General features: G+C 46.1%; 1 protein-coding gene across 1 annotated transcript in view; it reads left to right on the forward strand.

Annotated features, from left to right (window-relative positions):
* Positions 1-240: 240 nt before the first annotated feature.
* Positions 241-13,588, forward strand: part of cacna1g (calcium channel, voltage-dependent, T type, alpha 1G subunit) — a 372,532-nt gene continuing 359,184 nt past the window's right edge. The window contains exons 1-2 of the mRNA XM_070857502.1: positions 241-347; positions 7,474-7,607. Of these exons, the coding sequence (XP_070713603.1) occupies positions 249-347; positions 7,474-7,607 (233 nt within the window). The 5' untranslated portion in view covers positions 241-248. The remainder of the gene's footprint in view (positions 348-7,473; positions 7,608-13,588) is intronic.

A 13,588-nucleotide genomic window follows, 5' to 3' on the forward strand; every position in this document is an offset into this window, starting at 1 on the left:
GGTCCGATTGACGGCACAGTTCAGGGCTGTGATGTTAAACGGGCAGCTCATCCGATCCCATCAGTCTCCCGCCAGCGGACTTTGATCCATCAGTGAATCATTTTCCTAACCCCGTTATGTTCTGTGTGTGTGTGTGTCACAGTGTGTGGCTTTCTTACAGTCGCAGTTTTGTTGTGTGATCATCTGCTGCAGTGTCCATTTCTGCAAAGTTTCCTTAACTCCTCCTCTCTCTTACGTGGTTCGAACGGATGAGCATGTTGGTCATCTTGCTGAACTGTGTCACCCTCGGAATGTTCCAACCCTGCGAAGACAACACCTGCATTTCGGAGCGCTGCAAGATTCTCCAGGTGAGCTCACGTTCTTTATCCTTCGAGTACCAATGTTGAATCTGGATGGGGTTGGTGGGTTGGCAACACCTCTTGAGATCTGAGTTCAGATGGCGCCCAGGCTAATGGGACCCAGATCTCCCCAGCCATCTGTGAGCTGCCTGTTGGGCCACCACAATTCCTCAATTTCCTTCTCCCTCCCTTCTCCCTCATGTTCGAAATTCAAAGCTCAGCAGAGCAAGCCTCTGGCCTGAAGGGGGCAGTGTGAGAAACTAGTCCAGGACTGCTTCTGCCAAAGAAACTTAATAATACAGCAGTTCTCCTTTAGCTTCATCAGCATGTGTTGGCTACACGTGAAAAACAGTGTTACATTGGAACTTACACAATGGGAGCAGAAAATAAGGAACAAAATTGGCAGTACAGTTTACGCCTTCTGCTCCAATATTGCATCCTGGTGATCTAAGTATCAGTTTTTCCTACTGCAGAGCTGAATTACCATAACTTTTATGGTTTCCAATAGTTAAGCACCTCATTAGCAGCATGAGAAGTGTGGAACTGCCCTATTGTGTCGTGATTATGAAATATTTGGCTACCAACACTAATGATTTCACTGAAATAAAAACCAAATGCTGTGGATGCTGGAAATCTGAACTAAAAACAGAAAATGCTGGGAAATACACAGCGGGTCAGGCAGCACCTGCAGAGAGAGAAATAGAGTTAACGTTTCAGGTCGATGGCCTTTCGTCAGTACTGGAAGATGTTAGAGATGAACAGCTTTCATCAAAGAACAAAAGGGAGGGTCTATGATAGGGCGGAGGGCAGGAGTGATTAAATGACAAAGGGATAACGGTGCATGGCAAAATGACACGTTGTAATTAATGAATTCACATTCAACAGAGCAAAATGGTCACTGTAATGTATTTGCTTCATGGGGTTCTTTGCTGAAGAATCCATCGCAACATATTTGGTTTATTAGCAAAGGTTTAACAATCACACTACACATTACCAGTTCATCCACCAGGCTCACAACCACCTGCCTCATCGTGGAGCCCCTGAACCCAACTGGCTGGGGTTTTATTGAGTCTTGTGAACATCACATGACTACCTAAGCCACTCCCAACTCAACAGCTCTACAAACCTGTCAGCATACATACATTACAGCCACCAACTGCCATTTTAATTCACGCCCATTAATATAGGGCGAGGGGGTGGGCGTTGGAAACTGAAGAAAACTTTTCTTTCCATGACAGCAAAATATAGACACTAGTGTTTCAGAATTTTAAAGAGAGTTACATTTGAAATGCAAACCATGAGATTAACAGTCAGTAGAATTTTCTCATCAGAGGCAGTTTTGACATAAATTGGAAAAGCTCTTTTGAAACCCTTCAAAGGTTAAGCAGCCATGAAGTATCTGAAAGCCATTATGTTTTCATTTTGTACATATTAGCATAGAGATTGTCTGTACATAAGTAGTACAAGATCAGATCTGCATACATCAGATGTATCTTCTTAAACATGTTAAAACTAATGGGTAACCAGACAGTGACAAAGGCCTTTGAAGTAGAATACAACTGCACTAGTGGCCATATTATGCAAACAATTTTCCCACATTGCTTATGGCGAGCCCGGTGGAAGAGCCTACACTCAGTGTAGGACACCACCAACAAGGAACTATGCTGTGGTACATCAGGAAAGAAGGACTAAGTGACACCAAATTTGTGTTTCAACTGGTTGCAGATGGTAGCAGGAAGTGATGATGGTTCAGGTCGGTCAGGAACGCTACAGTGTTGAGGTCCTGGGAAAGAATGAGTTAGAGTAGGAGATCCTACATGGAATTTTCATTTCAAATGAAAAGTGGGGATGTTGGGAGGAGGAGAGAATAGGACAGTGTAATGTATTTGCTTCATGGGTTCTTTCCTTAAGCATTCATCGCAACACATTGCTATTAGGAACTAGTTGGTTTATTAACAAAGGTTTAACAATCACACTACACATTATCAGTTCATCCACCAGGCTCACAACCACTTGCCCCATCGTGGATCCCCCAAACGCAACTGGCTGGGGTTTTATTGAGTCTTATGAACATCACGTGACTGGCTAAGCCAGACACAACTCAACAGCTCTACAACTATTTTGGTGTAAAACCATAAATCAAGTGCCCTCTTATTAAAGGGACACTAGAACCGACAAATGAACCAATCAAACTTTTTAAACAATAAACAGTCAAATTAAAATTTGGTTGCCGGGGATGATGATGCACTCCAGTCCCTCCGGTGCCCACCTCTCACGGAAGACCGCGAGCGTACTGATGGACACCGCGTGCTCCATCTCCAGGGACACCCTGGCTTAGATGTAACTACGGAAGAGAGGCAGGCAGTCGGGCTGAATGACCCCCTCGACCGCCCGCTGCCTGGACCGGTTACAGCTCTACAACTCTTTTGGGGGGGACAAAATAAACATTAGATCAAGTGCCCCCCGATCTGGGGGACATTCTAAACACTTTTAATTACCCTCTTTTTTTTTAATTTATTTTTTTTGGTTTTTTTTTTGTGATTTCTTTTTTGGGCATTAAAATGATATATTTTACAAGTGCCCCCTATAAAAGGGGAGGGGGACACTAAAACTGGCAATTAAAACAAATTAAACTTTAAAACATATAAAATCAAATTAAAATTTGGTTGCCGGGGGTAATAATGCACTCCAGTCCCTCCGGCGCCCACCTCTCGCGGAAAGCCCGAGCGTACCGGTGGACACTGCGTGCTCCATCTCCAGGGACACCCTGGCTCGGATGTAACCGCGGAAGAGAGGCAGACAGTCGGGCTGAATGACCCTCTCGATCGCCCGCTGCCTGGACTGGTTACAGCTCTACAAACCTGTGAGCATCCTCACAGGTGCATATATTAAAGATGGCAAGAGAGGAAAGTTCAGAGAAAGATTGATTGTAGTAGTCAATAGAAAAAGGTTGAGTCAGCTCACATCCGCAAATTTCTCCTATTCTCCTTTGACAACTTTATCCCGTGCATGCTGTATATGAGCCCCAGTTTCCACCTCCTGTGTGCTGTATCCTGCACTTGTCCATGTTGAACTGCATTTGCCACTCGGCTCAGGTGAAAATCCAATACCTTGACTGGGCTGATCTCTGCATTTGACTACCTCGCACTGAAGCTGTGTTACCATTTGCACAGTATAAATATATATAGCAACAGGACAGGTCGCTATATTGACTCTTGGGCACCAAACTCAGCACCTCCCCTCATTTCAGCCAAGCTCCCCTTATTATTGTCCTTTATTTCATGCTCTTCAGCTGGTCACTAAAACTGTATCAGTGTGAATGTTACTGCTGCCGCTCAGTTTGGTGTATAAAGGACACTTTCATGTCGTGTCTTTCAGAAACCTGACTAGATAATGCTTTCTGCCAATAACTTGGAATGTGACCATCTCAAAAAGTTTGAGTTTGTTCAGGCAAGGATATTCTCCCATTTTGCTTTATTATTAAGTTTATTTGTTTTTGAATTATTGAGGCTATGACAATGGATCTGCAGTTTCCAGGTATTGTTTTGTCCCCTTCTTGAAAATGGGAACTACATTTGCTTATTTCCAGTTGATCAGAACCTCCCCACTGTCACTGATTCCTTCAAAACAACCATCACTGCTTCACAGATCTCGCTAGCCTTTCTACTTACCTTGGGATATAGTTAATTTGTCCTTCAGGATGAATTAGTTCACCCTTTTGTTCTATCCTCCCCTCCCCCTATCACTGCCCCCTGCACTTCCTTAAGAATCTGTTACATCTCACACTTTTCCAGTTCTGACGAAGGGTCACCGACCTGAAACGTTAACTCTGTTTCTCTCCACAGATGCTGCCTGACCTGCTGAGATTTCCCGCATTTTCTGTTTGTATTAGTCCTCCGTCTCTTTAGCTGATCTGGAACCTTTGCTTCACTAAGGTCAAAGCCCTGGAACATAAATGGTGTGAGCTAGATGTTGGAGGTTATAGTGTCCTGATTGGTAACTGCCTGATGTAATCCTTTGACATGTTTGCTGTCTCCTGTCCACCCTCATTTTGAACGCCATAAGGGTCCCTTGGGGTTTTAACATTTCCTCCCTATTGCTGTTGACTCGAGCTGCCTCCTCCAAGTCTATAGTCTTTGAACCAAGATGAGACCAAACGTCGGTAGCCCGCGCAAGTGTCCATTCTTTATATGTGAGTAAAGGCAGCGAGCGTTGCTAGGCTGTTTTACCTCTAGGGGGCATCATAGCCGAGCTCTGACACCTGACCTGTGACAGGGACATTCTCCAGCAGTCACTGAACCAATACCAGGAGTGGGAACCCTGGCTGTCCCTACTGATAAGTGTGCATAATTGAAGGAAGCAGAGCGTGCGGAGCTGGAAGATTCCAGGTTTAGTGTCCGGTCTGTGCTGAGTTCACTGTAGTCTTGTGACCATTGACCTCTCAATGTCCATGTGCCACCCCTAATTACCATAAAGTGTATGTTAAGTGAGCAGAGAATCAGGCTCGCCTCTAATGCCTTCTTTAAAGCTCACAACAGAAGAATGGTCACATAGATCAGGTGTCAAAGGGCACCTGCAGCCTGTGAAATTAGACCCAGAATGCAAGAATTCCTTTCAAAGACAAATGGGCTTTTTAAAAAGGAAAACAAAATTTGCTTATCCCGTGATCAGCCATGATCTTATTGAATGGTGGAGCAGGCTCGAGGGGCCGTATGGCTTACTCCTGTTCCTATTTCTTATGTTCTTATGATTATGAAACCAGGTTAGGGTTACCGACTCGATTCGTCGCACTCCAGGAGGTTTCACTGCAGGACTCTCCATCTCTAACTGTCCCGCCCAGTCAAACAGCCTGTTTTCCCCACATATCCAATATTTTTATAACTAATAAACAAAAACGTTCAAACAAGATGGAAAAAAAACCCCACATCATTTTCCTTTTAATGAGTTTTACCCAGGGTTGCACACAACAGTGTCTAGGAGATTAATCTGTAATTCCTGGACACTCCAGGTTGACAACCCTAATTCAGATGCATGAATCCCAACCTTCACATATGTTCTTTGACACAAGTGATCTGTTGCCCCTCAGTCTCCTCAATATAAAAGGCAGGTGTGAGACTATCTCTTATGGTCCACTAAAATCAGCGACAGCCTCCTAAGCATTCAACTTCAGCAAATAATTGGGCTTCTTTTAGATGAGTTTACCTAATGCAACATTAAAATGGAAAGTTTGCCGAATTGAATTTCGAGTGATTGCTATTTTTTATTCCCCATGCTGCTCATACTTCACCCTGCCAATTACTGCATCGATGGGAATGTCAGCGGATGATAACTAGCATTCATATATTTTTTAAAGTATGTATATTTGTATTATTAGATTGAGTACAGATTGCACTCCCGGCAGCTGCGGTCATCCCTGTGGGAATATGTGTTTGCTTGAGCTGCAAATTGAACTGTCGAACAGACAATTGGCATTTGAATCAGATACGCCGGTCAGGTACCAGCTGTCCAGGTTGGACAGCCTGTGAGTAGTTTGGTGCAGTGTGGTTGTCCTGCCAGTAGAAGTCGCTAGCAAGATTCTAAAAGTGCTGTAGCTTAAACGACTGCAAACTATCGTAGGGTGGAACTTTGACCTAACCCACCTGATGGGAAAGGGACACAATTAGGTGGCCGCCCGATTCACACCCCACCCGATTCACACCCCGCCTGATACACACCCGGTCCGATTCACACCCCGCCCGATTCACACCCCGCCCGATACACACCCGGTCCGATTCACACCCCGCCCGATTCACACCCCTCCCGATACACACCCGGTCCGATTCACACCCCGTCCGATTCACACCCCGCCTGATACACACCCGGTCCGATTCACACCCCGTCCGATTCACACCCCGCCCGATACACACCCCGCCCGATACACACCCGGTCCGATTCACACCCCGCCCGATACACACCCGGTCCGATTCACACCCCGCCCGATACACACCCGGTCCGATTCACACCCCGCCCGATTCACAGCCCGCCCGATACACACCCGGTCCGATTCACACCCAGCCCGATTCACACCCCGCCCGATACACATCCCGTTCGATTTATCCCCTGTCCGATTTACCCCCCCGCCCGATTCACCCCCGTCCAATTTAACCCCGTCCGATTTACCTCCCCCGTCCAATTCACCCCCTGCCCAATTCACCCCCGCCCCATTTACCCCCGCCCCATTCACCCCTATCAGATTCACCCCCCACCTGATTCTCCCCTGCCCAATTTACTCCCCCCGCCCGATTTACTCGCCCTGCCCGATTCACCCCCCACGCCCGATTCACCCCCCCGCCCGGTTCAACTCCCCGCCCAATTTACTCCCCCGCCCGATTCAAACCCCCGCCCAATTCAACCCCCGCCCGATTTACCCCCACCTGATTCACATCCTACCCGCTTTACCCACACCCGATTTACTCCCTGCCCGATTTACCCCCCCCCGCCCGATTTACAGCACCTCATCCCCTCCCCCAATTGTACACCCCACCTGAAACTCTCTCCCCCAAAAAGCTGTTGAGGCTGGGGGTCAATTTGAAAATTTCAAAACTGGGATTGATAGATTTTTGTTAGGCAAGTGTATTAAGGGTTACGGAACCAAGGCGGGTAGATAGTTAATGTCCAGGTCAGCCATCATCTAATTGACTGACGGAACAGGCTCGAGGGGCTGAATGGCCTCCTGCCGTTCCTACAGTGCCACACTCAGATGTTCCAACTTTTTATTAGATTGATTGATATTCAGAGATTGAGATCCTTCTATCGTACAATCACATCTCACTGTGACTGCAACTTTGTGACTAGCAAGTTGCCCACCAGACAAAAATTGACGGCGCCTTTAATGTTTAATTCAGGACTGACGGTGAAGGCGATGGGACATAAGTGGAGACGGGTCTGATTCCAGGCTGAATAGCTGAGAGTGGCGCCATCACCAAATAGCATCAATAACTTTGCTCTGTGGGTTTTTGTTGGTTACCCGCTGACAGCTCCTCAGATCCAGTCCCATAAATGTCAATCCTTTTATAACGGTTGGCAGTAACATCCTCGTGCTTCTGCTCAGGCTCCACTCAAGTGCAACATACTGACTGGCAATTCTCTCTTTCAGGGTTTCGATGATTTCATCTTTGCATTCTTCGCTGTGGAGATGATTGCCAAGATGATTGCGCTGGGCATCTTTGGCCCGAAATGTTACCTCGGTGACACATGGAACCGTCTCGATTTTTTCATAGTTGTTGCCGGGTAAGTTCTCTGAGCTCTTTGTCTGTCCTGCTGCCACTTTGTCCGCTGAGTGTATTAGAGAATGGATCAGAGAATGGAGGTGCACTGAAGCCCATCGAAGTGCACACAGGTGGAATTCAGGCTTTTTTCAGAATCCAAATTCTTTTGTCGGTGTTAAGTACTCTGGTTAAGTGCCACGTTCTCACTTCATCGGCCCATTGTTACATGCAACGAAAATGTTTCATACCTTTTAGCGCAAATTCATCAGGTTGGATTGCTGAAGATGTGTCTGCCCGAGATATTGATAAACTGGCATGACGGCATACGGTAAGATCCAAGTCATCTTTCCAGCAGTTCCTGCTCTTGCTCCCACCTCCATTGCCGAAAATCAAACAATCACCACACTTCTAGACAAGTGTTTATGGCATGAATGAGGTCAGTGCTACACTGCCACTTTTAAATGTAGACCATCTTAAATTCAAGTGTGTACTGATTAACTTTAAAGTTCTTCCCTCCTTAACTTCAAATAGCTCAAATTATTCTTCAAACTCTGTTAGCTTGACATCTGGAATGCAGTTCCATGTATGTGCTTTTTCTTTCCCATTAAAGGGTTAAATCTGTTCAAACCTGTGATTTATTCCACTTGACTAACATTGCTCTCCCTTGTTACATCTATTGTCTTCAGAAGTATTTTGTTGGCTCTAAAGCACTTTGGGATGTCCTAAGGTCATGAAAGAGACTATATAAATGCACGTTTTCTGTCTTTCTTTCTTTCCTTCTTTCTTTCTTTCTTTCTTCTTTTTACTGCCTTTCTGTCTTACTTTCAGTCTTTCTTCTGTTTCAATATAGTGCTTCAGTCAGGAGGTTATAGGGAAACTGAGTTCTCGATAATGAACTCCACAAAGGTAATTGGCTTGCTTTACCGAAAAGTCTTGCCAAATAAGGAAGTAGCCTCTCCGGCCACTCTTGGCCACCCTTGCTTACACTCCACTCCTCTGGACACTCCCGTTCCACTCCCCTCCAAGGTCTCTCTGATCACCTTGACTCCTACTCCCATTCTACTCCTCTCACAAGGACTAACTTTGGCTGCCCTTACTCCCTGGATACAATAAAAAGCACCTGGTTACATATCATGCACATCTGTAAAATTCCACGCACAGAAGAGCTGCCAGTTTGATGTTGAGGTACATATGAGCCATGATCAAATAGATTGGCAGAACAAGCGACTGATTGGCCTACCCCTGTTCCTATGTTAACTGCGCAGCCAGTGCTTGCGCATGCACATTTTTAGCTGGCATGTGTATTTAAATGGATAGTGTCTTTCCATTGTGTTACAGCTATTTTCTGGCATTTTGGATAAGGTAATATTTTAGTCACATCATTAACAACATAGCTGTAATGGAGTCTGAGCCCAAAGCCCGTCCATTCTAGTCATGGCTGAAACCCATCACTCATTTTACTCAAGTCTGTCTGGAGTGCTGTGCAGCTACAGAGAAGAAATGCCTACCTAGTTGTAGGTTTCACAAGCCCTTTACCCACCAGTGTCCTCCCAGCCCCTAACCTATGATACCTCATATGGCTTTATTCTTATACCATGGAGAGCTACAAGAGTTGATCTATTATCTACAACAAATGGTCCAATGACCTGCAAATGCTAATTTCTAAGTTAAGAATATCTTGAAGACATTTTCAAAACCCTTTAGAGCCGAACTTGGTGCACTTACCGCCCGCTGCCACTGAGTTTTCTGGGTGGTCTCCCCTCCGAGGGAGTTTGGTGGAGGCCTCCCAATGGCGGGGAGGGAAGACCGCTTGGAACCGCCTGCTCACGTCCACAGGCACGCAACGTGCATAAGTGTCCTCCCGCCCGCCGAGTTGCCAGTTTGGTCCGGGCGGAAGTCCGCTGCAGCAGGGGGGAGGACCTCCGCGTGGAGGCAGGTCTAACCTCAACGGTAAGTATGAAGACCTGCAAAAAAAGGTTAGAAAACTTCTTTTATTTATTTTTTTCCAGCGATTCAGGCGGATGGGGTCCCCTGAAGGTTTTACATAAGAACATAAGAATTAGGAACAGGAGTAGGCCATCTAGCCCCTCGAGCCTGCTCCGCCATTCAACAAGATCATGGTTGATCTGGCCGTGGACTCAGCTCTACTTTACCCGCCTGCTCCCCATAACCCTTAATTCCCTTATTGGTTAAAAATCTATCTATCTGTGATTTGAATACATTCAGTGAGCTAGCCTCAACTGCTTCCTTGGGCAGAGAATTCCACAGATTCGCAACCCTCTGGGAGAAGAAATTCCTTCTCAACAATTTTGTGAAAATTTTTAATTTTATATGTTCCCCCCTCCCTGGGCAAGACTCAATCCTCGGCGGTACTTTGCCGAGGATTGCATTTGTCGCCAAGATTGGGAGGTCCCGCCTGCTGTCGCCCAGATTCACAGCGTAAGTCGTTTTTTTGCCGCCCGGCGGTCTTTCCAGGACGTTTCCACGAAAGTACTGTCAGTTATCTCAGCGGTCCTTTGGGTGGCACTTGGGTGGAATTTAGCTTCCACCAAGTTCAGGGCCTTTGTCTCTCGCACCTTCTAATATTTTCTCCTTCAGGTTTCTGTATTTCTGAATTCATGCATTTGGCGGGAAACGGGGAAAAATCAGCAACAGATGTATATTGTGCTTCCATGACTGGATATGGAACAATGTTTAATAATAGGAGAGGTGGAAAAAGTGGAAAATCTGGGGGTCGGCTGTGAAAATGAGGATAGAGCTAAATTTGGAAGTTACTGAATTCAATGTTCAGAACAGAGGGGCGTAGGGTGCCGAGGATAAACGTGAGATGTTGTTCCTGAAGCTTGTGTTGAGCTTCATTGGAACTGCATACAAGCTCAATGTCAGAGAGGGAATGGGGGAGGCCAGCCAAAGGTAGTTCGCGATCACACTTGTGGACAGAATGAAGGTGTTTGGCAAAGCAATCACCTAATCTGCCTTTGGTCTCCCCATTGTAGAGGAGACCGCATCATGGGCAGTGAATACTAAATAACAGATTAGAGGAAGTACATGTAAATGGAAAGAGTGTTTGGGGCCCTGGGCAACTGTGTGGGAGGAGGTGAATGGGAAGATGTTGCACCTTCTGCGTTTACACAGGAAGGTGCCTGGGGAAGAGCAGATTGAAGTGGGGTGAATGATCCAGGGTGTCACAGAGGGAACAGTCACTAAGAGAAGCGGAGTGAGGAGGGGAGTGGAAGATGTGTTTGGTGGTGGGAGAGATGTCCACTCCATTTTTAGTTGGTCCCTCACTCCACATTCACACACATGTTTATCCATGCACCGAGGAACAATGTAACACAATGTACTGAAACCTAATTATGTGCATTGCAAACCAGAGCAAAGTCGGAGTGAAAAAAGAGTATTTGGCCCATGACCATCACCCACACATATCATCGACCCTTTTCCTCAATGCCAGGCTCATTTTCCTCTACTTTCTGCTGAATTACAAATCTGTCCATGTCCTCCGTTAATGCATGAACTGAGTCAGCATGTGCTCTACCTGGACACGTGCCGAACTGAACATTAAGTTAACTTTTTAAGTAGTATTTAGCTCGTGGCTCCCTTGCCTTACAGTCATATGCTGTCCTTCTCTTCCCTGGTCTTGCAGAGACTGTTCCTGTTAATCTGCCTGCTGATTCCATTCATTAGGTTACAAACTTGGATCACGTCCTGGCTTCTCCATTTCACAATGAGAACAGATGTTGTTCCCTAATTGCGTTTAAACAACGAAAAAAAGTATTCATTTTCCTTAGGTGTCCCTAACAACGCCTTGCAACACAGGTTTTCATGAGCCTCATATTTTCTATAATTGTAGCCTTGTTACGTGGGAAGTGTGGGATCTATTTCCCCATCCCCTCCCATACCCATTGAAAGTAGGGGGAATCGCAGGAAATGGTCTAAAAAGACCAACTGCTCTGTGCCAGTGTTTATGCTCCACACGAGCCTCCACCCACTCTACTTCATCAGCATATTCTTCTATTCTTTTCTCCCTCATATACTTATCTTAAATGCAAATGTGCTATTCGCCACAACTACTCCATGTTCTAACCACTCTCTGGGAATTCCAGATTGGATTTATTAGTGACTATTTTATATTTATAGCCTCTAGTTTTGGACTTACCCCACAAGTGGAAATATCTTCTCTACATCTACCCTATCAGCCACTTTCACAGTGATCAAGACCTCTATTAGGTCACCGTTCAGCCTTCTTAGAGAAAAGAGTCCCAAACTATTCAGACTTTCCTGATAGTTATAACCTTTCAGTTCTGCTATCACCATTGTAAATCTATTTTGCACCTTCTCCAGATAGTTAACAAAGTTGGCCATTGGACTTTGTGCAGTGACCTGAACTCATTATTAATTGTACTGTCTTGCCTGAATTTTTATATTAAGCTCTTCAGCAGGGATTTTATTTTTCAAAGTAAAAGAATGCTTTTGCAGCAGATTGTGTTAAAACAAGGCTGTGCGGTTGGATATTAGCAGATTAAGAACATTCGCACACATGCATTTGAGCAGGAACTGGGTCAGTAAATGCTGCACGAGGATATAGTCTGATCCACAAGGGCCTTTCATCTGCCTATATACGGTTAGTGATGTAGGTTTCCAAGGTACAGTCTGGTGCTAGCTGTTCCAGGAACCACCTATCCCCGTGAAATTACTCCACCAGAAGACAGCACATCTCCTTAAAGCAGAAAGGAAAGACTGAGAATAAGTTAATTTCAAAGGGTTAGGCATCTCATCTGATTTGGGAATGTTAGAGGAATTCATTGATCCATTAGTATAAATAGTTGTGTTTTGTGAGAAAGTGTAGACCGATGGATAGGGTGAAGAGGCAGAACAGAATATAAGAGTTGCTGGACTAAAAAGACCTACTGGGGGAGAAATTCAGGGCATTTGCGCCCCCCGTTAAAGAGGTGCATATACATGGGGCGAGGGGGGACATCACCATGCGCAGCAACCCATTTTCGCCCCGGAGCGAAATTTCAGGAGAGCCCTCCCAGTGACAGCTTCAGGGGGCATGTACCAGGCTGTAGGCCACTCGTGGGGCAAAATTTAAAGGGAAGGTGGCGCTTAAAAAAAAATCGTCCTACTTACGGGTCGCGGCCTGCTTCAGGTTGGATCAGGGGGTCCATGCCGCCATCTTGCAGCCCGGCACTCCGCTTGAGTGCCAGGCTGATGCCACGGCACCACGCTCCCCGGTGGTCCAGGTAGGGACCCACAGAGTCGGCAGCTCGGCCCTCCCCTTTAATGAAGGGGAGGGCTCCTTCTACGACGCGTAGCACTGCACCCCTCACTCGGATTCCTTCCGCCCCACTCACACCCCACAGAACAAATGGAGTGTGTTATCTTGCGCTCCACTTGCTCTACAAGGTAACGCATCCCACTTGCTCTTGGGGGCGGTAACCCCAAGATCGCGACCGGGGCAGGACTTCCGCGCCTGCCGCAGGAAATCCCCTCTCATGGCTACTACCGCCCCCAAACGGGGCGCTTAGCAATCCCCCCCCCCCCCACACCACCACCACCAAGATCCATCATTTTGCCTTCTATCCTCCAAGTCGTCGCACGATATAGCGATAATGGAGTTGTTGACAAATCATTGCAATTAATCTCTATCATACAGACCTAGAAATACTACATGGAAAACCCCCAGTGATGCAGAGTTTTGGGAACCATGGGTCTAATGTCACCCGTTCCTCCCAAGCACGCTACACTTACCACATCATGTCTCAAATTATTCACATATTCTATTTCAAAAGGCTATTATTTGAAAGAAATCTATCTCATTTGCAGTTGGCACAATGAAAAAGGATTGGGTTTGTTGGGCCTCATAGCTTTTCCTGCTGCTAAGATTGCTTGTTTTCTATTATGTTGCTGTTCATGTAGTCTACTTTTGAAGTTCTTTTCTCTTTAGGCCTTTATTCAGTCTGTCCATCGGGTCAACACTCAACTTGTTCCTGACCTCTG

This window comes from Pristiophorus japonicus, chromosome 16 (assembly GCF_044704955.1).
Source record: "Pristiophorus japonicus isolate sPriJap1 chromosome 16, sPriJap1.hap1, whole genome shotgun sequence".
NCBI classification, from domain to species: Eukaryota; Metazoa; Chordata; class Chondrichthyes; family Pristiophoridae; genus Pristiophorus; species Pristiophorus japonicus.